Here is a 17,037-nt window from a genome sequence, read left to right as displayed (position 1 = left end):
TTGGCACCTTGTTAATCAATTTCTAGTGGTAATTTGAGATGCAGGAAGTGTGCAATATTTCCTACAACAAACTGGGTCCAGAATCACAGTTGAGCCTTACTAATTCATTTCCATTTCTGAAGCTTTCCAGAAGAGCAGATAGAGAAGGGATAAAGGGCTCGCAGTAGCATACACTTCAGCTAGAATGGGAAAGTAGACTAGCTAGACACATTCAAACAGACTTCAACAATTTCTATAGGTAATGAATAGGAAGAGATTAATAAAAGCAAATGTCAACCCATTAGGGCACAGACAGATCAAATTACAATGAGGATTAAGGAAATGGAAGAGACATTAAACAAATATTTTGTGTCTGTCAAAGTAGGAGACATAGCAAAACTGGGGAAATAATGGGAGACCAAGGCTTCAGCAAAAGTGAGGAGCTTAAAGAAATCAGTACAAGTCAAAAAACTATTGTAACAATTAATGGGAATAAATGGCAATAAATCCCCTGAGCCTGACAACCTGCATCTGAGGATTAGAAAGGAGGTAATGGCAGAGAAAATGGGTGCATAGGTTTCAATCTTCCAGAATTTCTTAGATTCCAGGATAGTTCCCAACAATTAGAAGGTATCAAATATAACCCCATTATTTAAGAAAAAGGAAGAAAACCATAGAATCCCTATAGTGCATGAAGAGGCCATCCGGCCCATTGGGTCTGCACCAACTCTCCAAAAGAGCATCCCACTCAGGTCCTCCTGTCTGCTCCATCCATCTAAACAATACGTCTTGGGAAACTAAGAGGCAATTTAGCATGACCAATCTACCTGCACATCTCTGGACTGAGAGGGGAAACTGGAACAACCAGAGGAAACACACACAGACATGGACATGCAAATTCCACACAGACAGTCACCCAAGCTCGAATCGAATCCGGGTGTGGCACTGAGGGAGCAGTGCTAACCAAAACAGGGAACTATAGGCCAGTTAGCCTAATGTCAGTAGTAGGGAAAAACACTAACTTTTGTAGCAGCATAGTGGCACAGTGGTTAGCACTGCTGCTTTACAGCACAAGGGTCCTAGGTTCAATCTCTGGCTTGGGCCACTATCTGTGTGGAGTTTGCATATTCTCCCCATATCTGTGTGGGTTTCCTCCAGGTGCTCTGGTTTCCTCCCACATTCTGAATGACGTGTTGGTTAGGTTCATTGACCTGAATAGGCGCCAGACTGTAGTGACTAGAGGAATTTCACAGTAACTTCATTGCAGTGTTAATGTAAGCCTTACTTATGGCTAATAAATAAACTTTATTTTAATTTTATTAGGGACATGCTAACAGGGCTCTTGGAAAATCAGAATATAATTATGCAGAGTCAATAGATTTATGAAAGGGAAATCATGTTTGACAAGGATATAAGTAAAAGGATAGATTTGAGGGAACCAGTGGATAAAGTATTTCAAACATTCAATAAGTGTCAAAGGAGGGGTGGCACGGTGACACAATGGTTATCACTGCTGCCTCACAGTACCAGGGATCCAGGTTCAATTCCTGGCTTGGGTCACTGCCTGTGTGGAGTTTGCACTTTCTCCCCATTTCTGCATGGGTTTCCTCCAGGTGCTCCAGTTTCTTCCCACAGTCCAAAGGTGTGTGGGTCAGGTTGATTGGCCATGCTAAATTGCCCCTTATTTACCCTGCTAATCCCCCTGACACTATGTGGGGCTATGGGAATAGGGGCTGGGTGGGATTGTGGTTGGTGCAGACTCGATGGGCCAACTGGTCACCTTCTGCACTGTAGGGATTCTATGATTATTTCTATTCTATGATAGAAGTGCAATATATTAGCATGCATTGAGAATTGGTTAATGGACAGAAAAATAAAGTTGAACAAAGAAGATTTCCAGGTTGTCAGGCTATAACTATCGAGGCTGGGGGAGGGAACTGGAAAGATGAGTACTTTGGCCTCAGCTACTTACAATCAATATTAATGAATTAGATGAGCAAACTGAGTGTAATGTTTTCAAATTTGATGATGTAGCAAAGTTGGGTAGAAAAGTGAATAGTGAGGAAAACACAAACAGGCTACGGAGGGATTTCATAGAAACTCTACAATAAAGAAGTATGCCTTGGGCCCATTAAGTCTCACCAGTAACAATCCCACCTAGGCCCTTTCCATGTAACCTCACAACATATTTACCCCACTAATCCTGCTAACCCATACATCCCAGGACACTAAGGTGCAATTCAGCATGGCCAATGCACCTAACCCCTACATCTTTGGACTGTGGGAGGAAACCGGAGCACCCAGAGGAAACACATGCAGACAGGAGAAGAATGTGCAAATTCCACACAGACAATGACCCAAGCCCGGAATCGAACCCAGGTCCCTGGAGCTGTGAGGCAGCAGTGCTAACCACTGTGCCGCCCTAAGATTTAGACAGATTGCGTGCATGGGCAAGGACATGGCAAATGATGTACAATTTAGCAAGTGTGCAGTTATCTATTTTGGTAGGAAAATGAGAGAGCAAAATATATTTTGAATGGATAGAGGCTGTGGAAATATTTGCATTCAAAGGGATCTGGATGTTCTTGCACATGAATCATAGAAAGTTAATATGCAGGTCCAGTAAGTAATTAGGAAGGCAAATGGGATGTTAGCTTTTGTTGCAAAGGGATTGGAGTACAAGAGTAAAAGTCTTATTAAAATTATATAGGGTATGGGTGAAGCCGCACGTGTGAAATTTTGGTCTCCTCACCTAAGGAAGGACGAACTTGCCCAGTAGGGAGTGCACCAAAGATTCAACAGACTGGTTCTCTGATGAGAGGATTGTCCTTGGAGGATAGATGAGAAGGCTAGACATATATTCCCTAGAGTTTAGAAGAATGAAGAATGAGAGGTGAGCTAATGGAATCATTTAGAATTCTTAAGGAGCTCAACAGAGTAGATGTTTTCCCTGGCTGGGGAACCTAGAATAGGGGTCACAGTCTCAGAATAAGGACTGGCCATTTAGGATGGTTGTGAGGAGAAATTTTTTCACACAAAGAGTTGGGAATCTTTAGAATTCTCCATCTGTGAAAGCTAAGGTTGCTTAGTCATTGGATAAAATCAAGACAGATATTTACTATGGGTAAATGCAAAATGTGACGGTGAGATGCCGATCAGCCATGATGATACTGAATGGTGGAACGGCACAAAGGGTCAAATGATTTACTCCAGCTTAGGGTCTTAAATTCCTAATACAAAATTAATTTCTCCAATTCTAATCTCATTATTGCAGACTGTCCAACTTACCATGAATAAAGCGAAGGCTCGGAGCATACAGCATGTTCTCTTCCAGGTATTCTTTCTTGGAGTCTGCATCACGTTCCTGCAGAACTTTCTTCCAGCCTTCAACAGCTTTAATAAATGCCATATGATCACTTCGGCTCTCCCCACTCAGACGTGCTTTAGCCTAAAGAACGAGGCAGAAACTGGGTTTGTACAGCAACTTGGAAAGAGTATAAGTGTTTGGATTATTCTCTTCAGAGCAGAGAAGGTCAAGGGGAAATTTGAAAGCTATTTAACTTTATGAGGAGCTTTGTTCATTTTCCCAACTATTTTGTGCGGAGTTTGCACATTCTCCCCATGTCTGTGTGGGTTTCCTCTGGGTGCTCGGTTTCCTCCCACATTCCAAATATATATGTGGGTTAGTTTAACTGTCCATGATAAATTGCCCCTTAATGTCAGGGGGATTAGGAGGATGAATTTGTGAGGTTATGGGAATGGGACAAGACCTGGGTGGGATTGTTGTCAGTGCAGGCTTGATGGGCCAAATGGTCTCCTTCTGCACTGTAGGTTATATGATTCTGTACTCTCCACTGACAAGTGGATTGGTAGCCAGATGATATAGGTGTACATACAAACATACAAATTAGGAGGAGCAATAGGCCTTTTGGCCTCTTGCACTTGCTCTGCCATTTGATAAAATCATGGCTGACTTGATTGTGGCTTCAACTCTACTCTCCTTTTACTCTGATATCCTCTGACTCTTGTCAATCAAGAATCTATCTAACACAGCCTTAAAAAATATTCAATGACCACTTCCATTCTTCTAAACTCCAATGAGTATAGACCCAGTCTATCCAACATTTCCTCATAAGAAAACACGTTCATCCCAGGAATCAGCCAAATGAATACCCTCTGAGCTGCTTCTGACACAACTGTAGCCTTTCTTAAGGAAACTAAAACTGCACACTGCTCCAGATATGGCTTCACCAATGCCCTGTACAACTGTAGCAAAATTTCCTTACTGCCATATTCCATTCTCCTTGCATCAAATGACAACATTCCCTTTGCCTTCCTAACTACTGCTGCATCTCCACCATAACTTTTATGATTCGAGTACCACAACACCAAGATCTCACTATACAGCAGTTCTGTAATCTTTCTCCATTTAAATAACATACAGCTTTTCTATTCCTTCTACCAAAGGGACTACTTCACATTTTTCAATTTTTCCCATTCTTGTAATCTACCTATATCCCTTTGCAGATTCCTTATATCTTTCTCACAGCTTACTCAGCGTGTGGCAGTCACTGACTAGATCAGCATTTATATCGCCCATCCCTATTGCCTTCAGGTGGTCGTACTGAGCTGCCTTCTTCAATTGCCTCAGTCCATGTGATACACAAACAGCAACAGTACTGGTAGGGAGAGAATTCCAGGATTTTGACCCAGTGATAACGAAGGAACAGTGACATGTTTCAAGTCAGCATGGTATGTGACTTTGAAGGAAACTTGCACGTGTTGATATTCCAATGCATCTGCTGCCCTCGTCCTTGGTGGTAGAAGTTGTGGGTTTGAAAGGTGCTGTTGAAGGAGCCTTGGTGAGTTGCTGCAGTGTGTTTTGTAGATAGTTATGCATGGCTGTCGCTGTGCGTTGGTGAAGGAGGGAGTGGATGGTGGATGGGGTACAAATCAAGCAGCTTGCTTTATCCTGCATGGTGCTGAGTTTCTCAAGTGTGTTGTTGGAGTTGTACTCATCCATGCAAGTGGGGAGTATTCCATCACAATCGTGCCTTGTAGATGAAGGAGATGCTCTGGGGAGTCAGGAAGTGAGTTACTCACTGTAGAATTGCCAGCTTCTGATCTGCTCTTATAGCCACAGTATTTACATGGTTGATCTGGTTCAGTTTCTGGTCAATGGTAACCTCCAGGATGTTGATTGTAGGGAATTTAGCAATGGTAATGCCATTGCATATCAAGAGGAGACAGATGGATTCGCTCTTGTTGGAGGTTGTCATTGCTTGAACTTGTGTGGTGCAAATGTTACTTGCTATTAACATCCCAAGCCCGGATATTGTCCAGGTTTTGCTGCATTTGGGCATATTTGGGCATCAGTATCTGAGGAGTCACAAATGATACTGAACATTGTGCAATACTCAGTGAACATCCCCATTTCTGACCTTATTATGGAGGGAAAGTCATTGATGAAACAGTTGAAGATGGTTGGGCCCAGGACACTACCCTAACTCCTGCAGTGATGTCCTGCAGCTGAGATGATTAACCTCCAGCCACCACAAACATCTTCCTTTGTGTTAGATATGACTCCAACCAGGAAAGGGTTTTCCCTGATTCCCAGTGACTCCAGTTGTAATAGGGCTCTTTGATGTCACAGAGTCAAAAGTTTGCCTCGTCACTCTCACCTCACCTTTTGACTTCAACTCTTTTGCCCATGTTTGAATGAAGGTTATAATAAGGTCAATAGCTAACTGGCCCTCGCAAAATCCAAACTCTGAGTAAGTGCACTCGATAGTACTGTCAACGGCGCCTTCCATCACTCTACTGAACTAAATCTGCTGAAGACCCTCAGGAGGAGGCCAAGGTGGATCATCGACACGGAACTTCTGACTAAATATTGTTGCAATGCTTCAGCATTATCTTTTGCACCAATGTGCTGGGTTCCCTCATCATTGAGAATGGGTACTTATGGAATCTTCTCCTCCAGTTACTTGATTAACTGTCCATTGAAGACTGGATTTGGTAAGACTGCAGAGCTTGGATCTGAGCTGATGGTTGTGGGATCCTTTAGCTCTGTCAAAAGCTGCTTTTGTTGTTTGGCATGTAACTAGCCCTGTACTGTAGCTTCACCAGGTTTCGCAACTCATTTTTAGGTATTTCAGCTATTGCTCCAGCCACGTCCTCCTGCATTCTTTATTGAACAAAGCTTAATCCTCTGGCTTAGTGGCAATGGTAGAGTGGGGGATATGCAGTCAGTAGTGGGGTTACTGAGCCACTCTTAGTGGTGCACATTGAACTTCCCCATCGCACAACTAGATGTAAACATGTTTGATATGGTTGGGATTTCAGAGACATGGATGAAGGGTGACCAGGGTGAGAACTGAACATCCAAGAGTATTCAGTATTTAGGAAGGGCAGACAAAAAGGAAAAGGCGGTGAGACTGCATTGCTGGTTAACGAAGAAATTAATGCACTAGTGAGGAAGTATATTAGCTTCAACGATGTGGATTCTTTATGAACGGAGCTGAGAAAGACCATGGAGCAAAAAACATCAGTGGGCATTGTATGTAGACCCAAACTGTCATGGTGATCTTGGGGCTAGCATTACACGGGAAACTAGATATGCACGTGAAAAAGGAACATCTGTAATTATGGATGACTTTAATCTGTATACAGATTGGGCAAATCAAATTGGTAACAATACGTAGAGGAGGAAATTCCTGGAGTACAGGATGGTTTTCTGGACCAAAACGTTGAGGAACCAACTAGAGAACAAGCCACCTGAAGTGGGTATTATGTAATGAGAAAGGAATAATTGGCAATCTAGTTGAGAGACCTCTGGGGGATAGAATTCATCAAGATGAAGAGTGAGATTGTTGATTTTGAGACTAGGGTCCTGAATCCAAATAAAGCAAACTACAAAGATATGAGGTGTGAGTTAGTTAAGAACATAACATAAGAACATAAGAAATAGGAGCAGGAGTAGGCCATCTAGCCCCTCGAGCCTGCCCCGCCATTCAATAAGATCATGGCTGATCTGAAGTGGCTCAGTTCCACTTTCCTGCTTTCTCCTCATAACCCTTAATCCCCTTGCCTACCAAAAACCTATCTACCTGCGTCTTAAATATATTTAGCGAGGTAGCCTCCACCACTTCAATGGGCAGTTATGATGGGCTGGGGAATGTTACTTATAGGGATGGTTTAAGTAACCAATGGCAATGGCAAACATTCAAAGAACACACAGGTGAACTGCAACAATTGTTCATTCCTGTCTGGCACAAAAGTAAAACTGGAAAAGTAGCCAAACCATGGCTTACAAGGAAAATTAGAGATAGTGTTAGATCCAAGGTAGAGACAGGCGTATTGGCTAGAAAAAACAGCAGACTTGAGAAGTGGGGATGGTTCAGAATTCAGCAAAGGAGAAGAAAAGGACTGATTAAGAAGGGGAAAATAGTGTATGAGAGTAAGCTTATGGGGAACTTTAAAACTGACTGTAAAAGCTTCTATAGATATGTGAAGAAGAAAGATTAAAGACAAATGTCCCAAACCTTTACAGTCAGAAACGGGAATTCATAACAGGGAGCAAAGAAATGGCTGACCAACTAAATACATATTTTGGCTCTGTCTTCACAAAGTAGGACTAGAAATGTACTAGGAATGTTGGGGAACACAGGATTTAGTGAGAGAGAGGCACTGAAGGAAATCAGTATTCGTGGGGAAATGGTGTTGGAGAAACTGGTGGGATTGGAGGCCGATAGATCCCCAGGACCTGATAATAATCTACGTCCCAGAGTACTTAAGGAAATGGCCCTAGAGCTAAGAGGAGGGTGCAAAGATGTTTCAGTGTGATTTGGATAAGTTGAGTGAGCAAATGCATGGTAGATGCAGTTTTAATGTGGATAATGGTGAGGTTCTCTACTTCGGTAGGAAAAACAGGAATGGATTTTATCTTAAAGGCTATAGATTGAGAGGGGAATGTGCAATGAGACCTAGGTGTCCTTGTACACTAGTTGCTGAACATAAACATGCAGATCCAGCAGGTGGTAAAGAAGACATATGGTCTTCATAGCGAAAGTATTCTATTTCAGGAGCAGGGACGTCTTGCTGTAAATATGCACAGCCTTGGTGAGACCACACCTGGAATATTGTGTGCAGTTTTGGTCTCCTTGTCTGAGGAAGCATGTTCTTACTATGAATGGAATGCAGTGAAGATTTACCAGACTGAATCCTGGGATGGCAGGACTGATTTATGAGGAGAGATTGAGTTGATTAAGATTACATTCATTGGAGTTTAAAAGAATGAGGGGGGATCAACCTGAAACTGACTCATTTATCTCTAATCCCTGCTTTGTTTTAGTTTATCAATCCTCTATTCATGCTAATATGTTATCCTCAATGTGCTCTTATTTTGTGTAGTAACATTTAATGTGGCACTAATTAAATGGAAAGTATATACCATTTACACATTCCTCTTTATCCCTGTTGTGCGTTACTTCCAACTCCAATAAATTACTCAAACATAATTTCCCTTTCACAAAACCATGATGACTCAACTTGATCTCATCATGATTTTCTAAGGATCCTTAAAAATAGATTCTAGCGTTTTTCCAATGACAAATGTTAGACTAAGTGGCCTAAGTTTCCTGCTTTCTATCTCCTTTTTTTGCATGGAGAAGTTACATTTGTTATTTTCCAATCGGATGGGAACTTCCCAGAATTGAGGGAATTTTTGAAAGTTACAACCAGTGCACCTACTAGCCCTTTTTTAAATCCTAGGATGAAGCCCATCAGGATCGGGGATTTGTCAGCCTTTTGTTCCAACAGTTAGAGGGGACCTTACTGAAACATATAAGATGATTAGAGGTTTAGATAGGGTGGTAGCCTTTTTCCTCGGATGGAGAAAGCTAGCACGAGGGGGCATAGCTTTAAATTAAGGGGTGGTAGTTATAGGACGGATGTCAGGGGTAGGTTCTTTACCCAGAGGGTGGTGAGGGATTGGAATGCCCTGCCTGCTGCAGTTGTAAATGCGCCTCGTTTGGGGGCGTTTAAGAGATCCGTGGATAGGTTTATGGATGGAAAGGGTTTGGTTTAAATTAGAGGATCATTGCTTTTTAACTGGTCGGTGCAACATCGTGGGCCGAAGGGCCTGTTCTGCGCTGTAATGTTCTATGTTTTCGCAATATTTTTTCTCTGGTGATTGTAATTAGTTAATTTATTTCCTCCCTTTCACCTCTTGAGTTACAAGTATTCTGGGATTGTTACTTGTTTCTTCTACAATGAAGACAGGCACAAAATAGTTTTTTTTACTGTTTCTGGCATGTTATAATAATTGGCAAATGAAAGGTGATGAGAATTTTTCTTTAAAGATAGTGAGCTGTGATTTGGATTGCACTGCCTGGCAGAGAGGTGGAAACAAATTTAGGAGTAATTTTCAACAGAGAATTAGACATGTAGACAAAAAGGGCTATGGGAAAAGAACAGGAGAGTAGAACTAATTAGATAGTTTTATCAATGAGCCAGCAATAGGAACCCTTGCGCTGACTGATTTTCCTCTGTGCTGGATAAATTGCAATGTCTCTCAGAATAATACCATAGTGCCTGGTATGAGAACAGCAAAATAACAATCTTGAATTCATCAATAAAAACAGAGAAAAGGAGAGCCATGGAGCGATTTAAAAACAAGAACGAGGGCTTTAAAATCAAGACTTTGCTTAACTGGAAGCCAGTGTAGGTCAGCATGTAGGTCAGCCAGAGTAGGGAATGACAGGTGAACAGTAGTTGGTACAGTTAGGCAACAGAGTTTTGGATTACCTATGATGGGCAGAGTGTGAGAAACCAGCCACGAGTGGCACTGGAATAGTCTAGAGGTAACAAAAGCATGAATGAAGGTTGCAGCAGCAATTGAGCTAGAAAGGGACAAAGCTGAGCAACACTGCAGAGGTGGAAATAGACAGTCTTAGTGATGGTGCAAATATGTGGTTAAGATCTCAAGTTGGGGTAAAACATGAAAAAAAGGCTGCAAGTAGTCTGGCTTGGTCATAGACAGTTACCAGGAGGAGAAATGGAATAGGAGATAAGAGAGATAGAGTCAGTAGCTACGAAACAGAGCTTTGAATGGGATGAACATAAGAACATAAGAGATAGGAGCAGGAGTAGGCCATCTAGCCCTTCGAGCCTGCCCCGCCATTCAATAAGATCATGGCTGATCTGAAGTGGATCAGTTCCACTTTCCCACTTTCTCCCCATAACCCTTAATTCCCTTGCCTACCAAAAACCTATCTACCCGCGTCTTAAATATATTTAGCGAGGTAGCCTCCACCACTTCAACGGGCAGAGAATTCCAGAGATTCACCACCCTTTGAGTGAAGAAGTTCCTCCTCAACTCTGTTCTAAACTGCCCCCCCACCCCGCCCCCCCCTTATCTTGAGGCTGTGCCCTCTAGTCCTGCTGTCCTTTCTGAGCAGGAAGAACCTCTCCACCTCTACCCCATCCATCCCTTTCATCATCTTTTACGTCTCAATAAGATCCCCCCTCATCCTTCTAAACTCTAACAAGTACAAGCTCTGTCTATGCAGCCTCTCCTCATAGCTCAACCCCCTCAACTCCGGTATCAGCCTAGAGAACCTCCTCTGCACTCCCTCCAAGGCCAAAATATCCTTGCGCAAGTGCGGCGACCAAAACTGCACACAGTACTCTAGCTGCGGCCTCACCAGTGCCCTGTACAGTTGCAGCAAGACCTCCCAACTTTTATATTCAATCTCCCTCGCTATGAAGGCCAGCATCCCATTTGCCTTCCTGATCACCTGCTGCACCTGTAGGCTGGGCTTTTGCGACTCATGCACAAGGACCCCCAGGTCCCTCTGCACCGTAGCATGCTGCAGCTTTTCGCCCTGTAAGTAGTAGTCCTTCCTACTATTATTCCTACCAAAGTGGATAACCTCATACTTGCCAACATTGTATTCCATCTGCCAGGTCCTCACCCACTCGCTCAGCCTATCTAGATCCCTCTGCAGGCTTTCCACACCCTCCGCACAATTTGCTGTTCCACTTATCTTTGTGTCATCAGCAAATTTCGACACCTTACACTCGGCTCCCTCCTCCAGATCATCTATATAAATGGTAAATAGCTGAGGCCACAGCACCGATCCCTGGGGCACTCCACTAGTCACCAACCGCCAATCTGAATAGCACCCATTGACACCCACTCTCTGCCTCCTCTTTGACAGCCAATCCCCTATCCACGCTAACACCTTATCACCAACTCCATGCCCCCTAACCTTCTGTAACAACCTTTTGCGCGGCACCTTATCAAACGCCTTCTGAAAATCGAGAAACACCACATCCACTGGTTCCCCTCTATCCACCGCACTAGACACATGCTCATAGAATTCCAATAAATTCGTCAGACACGACTTTCCCTTAACGAATCCGTGCTGCGTCTGCTCTATTAAACAATTCTTCTCAAGATGCCTGGCTATTTCCTCTTTGATGACGGATTCAAGCATTTTTCCTACGACAGACGTTAAACTAACCGGCCTATAATTCCCTGCTTTTTGCCTGCTACCCTTTTTAAACAGTGGCGTAACATTAGCCGTTTTCCAATCTTCCGGCACTTCCCCGGAATCCAGCGAGGTTTGGAAAATAATCACCAAGGCATCCACTATCACCTCTGCCGTTTCCTTCAGAACCCTTGGATGCATTCCATCCGGTCCTAGGGACTTGTCCACCATCAGTCCCTCTAGTCTGTCGAGCACTGCCTCTCTAGTAACAATGATCTCATTCAGGCCCTCCACTCCTACCATCTTTCCATCGTTATCACCCAGCAAACTATTCACGTCCTCCTCCATGAAGACCGAAGCAAAAAAGTTATTTGAGGCCTCAGCCATTTCCTCATCCCCCACCACTAAATCCCCCCTCTCATCCTCTAAGGGTCCAACATTCACCCTAGCCAGCCTCCTCCTTTCTATATATTTATAAAAACTCTTACTGTCCTTTTTTATATTTAGCGCTAGCCTAGATTCATAGTCTATCCTTCCTTTATCGACTTCTTCGTCATTCTTTGTTGATATTTAAACCGCTCCCAATCCTCTTCTCGACCACTACTTTTAGCCACTCTAAACGCATCAGCTTTTAATTTAATACTCTCCTTTATCTCCTTCGTTATCCACGGCTGATTATCTCTTCTCCTACGATCCTTCTTTACCATCAGAATAAATTTCTGCTGAGCACCAAGGAAGATCTCCTTAAAGATCCTCCACTGTTCCTCAGCAGACCTACCGACCAATCTGCGCCCCCAATCTACATTTGCCAATTCCTCTCTCATTCTATCGTACTCCCCCCTGGGGAGGGTGTGTGTGTGTATCTGGGTAAATAATGACTTTAGTCTTCTTGATTTTAATTGGAAGAAATTTCTGCTCATCCAGTGCTGCCTGTTGACAAGCAGTCTGATAATTTAACAATGTGAAGGGGACAAGGGAGGTGGAAGTGAGGGAGAGCTGGAAGAAGGAAGTCTACATTTTTTTAGGTTTTATTCCCACAGCACACCGAGGAACAAATCTTATAGACAGAATCAGAACCTTATGGCTCATTTCAATGTAATCCAATCCAGGAATGTGGTCTCGATGTCCAAACATGTCTGATAATTTAAAGCTAAACTTGAGAGAAAATCCATGCAAGAAGTCTGACAACACCAGGTTTAAGTCCAACCGACTTATTTGACTTAAACCTGGTGTTGTCAGACTTCTTACTGTGTTTACCCCAGTCCAACGCCGGCATCTCCACATCATGAGAAAATCCATACCCAGGTCTTTTCTGATCTTCACTACAGCTCACTAGGTAAGGTCTGGGGATATGGTTTGGATACAGATGGAGGCCTTTTGAAATAATAGTTAACTAGAAATTTTGGTCAAAATGCACCCATTGTTAGAATTGGGGTAACTGATTCTACAGCAGCAAAGACGATTGAGGAGGAGAAACAGCAATGGATAGCAGCAGATTGTCAAAAATAGGGAGGAGTGAACTAGGGAGCTGACTGTCCAGGAATCATTTTGCAAGCTGTTCTCTGGACATTCAGAGGCAGATTCAGAAATATTAATTATTGTTCAACTGATTTGAACTTCTTGTTAGATTGTGAGTGTTTTTGAATAATCAGTATTTCCTGCCCATCCCAAATAAACATCATCTCTAATCAAACTCTCAATCATTTGCCCGAAACGTGCTTTATTTTCTGATTACACTCCTATGAAACAACTCAGGATGTTTTCCTATGTTCAAGGCACTATACAAATATACTTGTGAAAAACTGATTTTTTTTTAATGGTGTAGAGACTCAGAACTGGTGTTACATTTTCCCCATTATCCTCTGGTCTCCTGTCAATCACCCTTTTCACAGAAAGGAAGCCATGTAATTTGGCTGCTCACTTTGCTAATTCAGGGAGAGACTCAGAGGTCACTGGGAGAAACTCAGGGGATATGGGTTGCGTGTGGGCAACTAGGTGAGGTTGGAGGGTTCCTCTCCCTGAAGGAACCTAGCAAACTGGCTAGGTTTTTAGAACGATATCTTTCTGGTGCCAGTCCCTCAATGCCCAAGCTAAAAGCTTTAGGGATTTGGCAGAGTTTTGAGGAGAATAATATTCGATCGTGAACTAATCTACTGAAATACACGTGCATACACCCCATATGTATAAATAAACACACACACACACACAACATACACATACACACTATATATATATATATATAGGCATTCAGTATATACACACACACACACGCACAGTATATACAACAGCACATCCCAAATGGAGCAATTTAAACACAAAATCAATACAGTTTCACATAGATCAAGTACTAGATAGATTTGAATCATTCTGGTTATCATGTTACAAAAGCCTGGGTAGAATACCACAGCTTTTCTTACATTGATACATTGCAAATTGGTTTATTTTTACTCTAAACATTAATATTGCATGAACAGTCTGCATTTGCATGTGGAGCAATCTCCACAGTCAAAAAAAACTGGATTCATTCTTCTTATTCAAATAAACCTCAGAGTCTCTTCCTGATTTGACAGCATCAAGCAGACAAATTAAAAGACTGCCTTGATGAGAAATAGATGATTCACAGGAGGCTAGAGGATGACGGGAAACTATGCAGTCTTGCCAAAAACATCCCAGCCTCTGCACAGTTAACCCTTCAAGTGGCATAAACATTAGGATAATTTAGAATCATAGAATCCCTACAGCGCAGAAGAGGCCATTTGACCTCTCGAATCTGCACCGACTCTGATAGCGTACCCTACCTAGGCCCTCTCCCCCACCCTATACCCGTTACCCCAGGTATTTACCATGGCTAATCTGCTTAATTAAACAACACAAAATGCTCACAGGCACTTCAGAGGCGCAAAATAATATAAAAATGATACTCAGCCAAAGACAACAACAGCATTAGGAAACATGACCCAAAGTTTGGTCAAAGAGGTAGGTTTAAGATGGATCTTAACGAGGGGACGAAGGTGGGATTTGCATTTTGGAATCATAGCACTTCCAACCAAAAAATAACCTTTTAGTTAATCCTAAAACACTGCTTTTATATAAAATAGAGAGCACCAATCCTGTAGAACAGGGTTTTCTAAACTTTTCCAGCCATGAACCCTTTGACTTCCCAAGAGTAATGACAGAACTCTTGAGAAACATCCTTATTATGCTGCAGACCTAAACCACAAAAAAATTGTTTTTGTGCAATATGTACAAACATACAAAAGCAAATCAATAAACGTCTTTTCTATTTCTTGAGTGTATATGTTAATTATAATTTAAAAATTCTCTCATTCAACAATACTTGAGTCTTATCTTTTTGTACTTTTTAACATGAGGGGGGAAGCTGCTTCCTTTGCTCATATTTGTTTAATATTAATGATGTTGCTGGATTCTCATATCAGACGTGCGGCATAAACACACACACCAACTCACACCCAAAAGAAATGTATACACACACACACACATCTCTCATATATAAACAGCCTTATCAACCTTGCAAAATCCTCCTTACTAACATCTGGGGGCTAGTGCCAAAATTGGGAGAGCTGTCTCACAGACTAGTCAAGCCTGACACAGTCCTTCTCACGGAATCAAACCTTACAGATAACATCCCAGACACCATTAGCATCCCTGGATATGTCCTGTCCCACTAGCAGGACAGACCCAGCAGAGGTGGCGATACAATGGCATACAGTCAGATTAGAGCGGCCCTGGGAGTCCTTAACATTGACTCTGGACCCCATGAAGTCTCATGGCTTCAGATTAAACAAGCGCAAGGAAATCTCTTACTGGTTACCACATACCATCCTCCTTCGGCTGATGAATCAGTATTCCTCCATGTCAAACAAATACTTGGAGGAAGTGCTGAGGGTGGCAAGGGCGCAAAATGTACTCTGGGTGGGGGATTGCAATGTCCACCACAAAGTATGGCTCAGCAGCAGCACTACTGATCGAACTGGTCGGGTCCTAAAAGATATAAGTGCTAGACTAGGTCTGCAGCAGGTGGTGAAGGAACCAATAAGACGAAATAACATACTTGACCTGATCCTGACCAATCTGCCGGCTGCAGATACATCTGGCCATGATTATATCGTTAAAAATGACCACTGCACAGTCCTTGTGGAGACGACGTTCTGCCTTCACATTGAGAATAACCTCCACCGTGTTGTGTGGCATTATCACCACGCTAAATGGGATAGATTTTGAACCAATCCAGTAACTTGAGACCGGGCATCCATGAGGCGCTGTTGACCACCAATAGCAGCGGAACCAGACTCTAGCTTGATCTGCAACCTCATGATCCGACATATTCCACAGCGTCCCCCCCCGACCCCGAGGGCATGCCAGGAGCAGCACGAGGCATACATAAAAATAAGGTTTCAACCTGATGAACCTACCAAACAGAACTACTTGCATGTCAAACGGCAAAAAGAACAAGTGACAGACAGTGATCCCACAACCAACAGATCAGATCTAAGTTCTTCAGTCCTGCCACATTCAGTCGAAAATAGCGGTGGACAATTAAACAATTCACTGGAAAAGGAGGCTCCACAAATATTCCCATCCTCAATGATGGAGGAGCTCAGAACATCAATGCAAAAAATAAAGCTGAAGTATTCGCAGCAATCTTTAACCAGAAGTGCCAAGTGGATGATCCATCTCGGCCTCCTCCAGTGGTCCTCAGCATCTCAGATGCCAGTCTCCAGCCAATTTGATTCACTCCACATGATATCAAGAAACAGTTGGAGGCACTGGATACTACAAAGGTAATAGGCCCTAATAACATTCTGGCAAAAGAACTGAAGACTTGTGCTCCAAAACTTACCATTCCCCTAGCCAAACTCTTCCAGTACAGTTACAGCACTGGCATCTACCCAACAACATGGAAAATTGTCCAGGAATGTCCTGTACACAAAAAGCTGGACAAATTCAACCCGGCCAATTACTGCCCAGTCTACTTTTGTTCATCAGTAAAGTGATGAAAGGGGGCATCGACAGTGATTTCAAGCAGCACCTGCTCAGCAATAACCTGCTCAGTGACACCCAGTTTGGGTTTCGCTAGAGTCACTCGGCTCCTGACCTCATTTCAGCCTTGGTTCAAACATGGACTAAGGAGCTGAATTCCAGAGGTGAGGTGAGAGTGACAGCGTTTGTCATCAAGGCTGCATTCAACTGAGTGTGGCATCGAGGAGCCATTGTGAAGCTGGAATCAATGGCTATCGGGAGTTAACGCTCTGCTAGTTGGAGTCATACCTGGTAAAATGGTTGTGGTTGTGGAGGGTCAATCATCTCAGCTCCAGGACATCTCTGCAGGAGTCCCTCAGGGTAAATGTCCTCGGCCCAACAATCTTCAGCTGCTTCATTTATGACTTTCCCTCCATCATAAGGTCAGAAGTAGGATGTTCGCCGATGATTGCGCAATGTTCAGTATCATTCGCAACTCGTCAGATACTGAAGCAGTCCATGTTCAAATTCAACAAGATCTGGACACTAACCAGGCTTGGGCTGACAAGTGGCAAGTAACATT

The 17,037-nt window shown here is 43.0% G+C and overlaps 1 protein-coding gene across 2 annotated transcripts in view; it reads right to left on the bottom strand.

Annotated features, from left to right (window-relative positions):
* The window catches only part of dhx30 (DEAH (Asp-Glu-Ala-His) box helicase 30), a 79,356-nt gene that overhangs the window by 7,821 nt on the left and 54,498 nt on the right, over window positions 1-17,037 (bottom strand). The window contains exons 15-16 of one of the 2 annotated variants that reach the window (XR_013887732.1): window positions 3,268-3,427; window positions 2,732-2,843 (exon numbers count right to left, since the gene is read on the bottom strand). Coding sequence is in view for 1 of the 2 variants with exons in the window: in XM_080194465.1 (XP_080050591.1) it covers window positions 3,268-3,427 (160 nt within the window). In the remaining variant the exon portion in view is untranslated. The remainder of the gene's footprint in view (window positions 1-2,731; window positions 2,844-3,267; window positions 3,428-17,037) is intronic. The other variant, XM_080194465.1, reaches the window with a different exon arrangement.

The sequence above is a fragment of the Carcharhinus amblyrhynchos genome, chromosome 8, assembly GCF_965287045.1.
Source record: "Carcharhinus amblyrhynchos chromosome 8, sCarAmb.v2.hapA, whole genome shotgun sequence".
In the NCBI taxonomy this organism is placed as follows: Eukaryota; Metazoa; Chordata; class Chondrichthyes; order Carcharhiniformes; family Carcharhinidae; genus Carcharhinus; species Carcharhinus amblyrhynchos.
The sequence above is the reverse complement of the archived record's forward strand: the minus strand, read 5'-3'. Positions and strand labels throughout refer to the sequence as shown.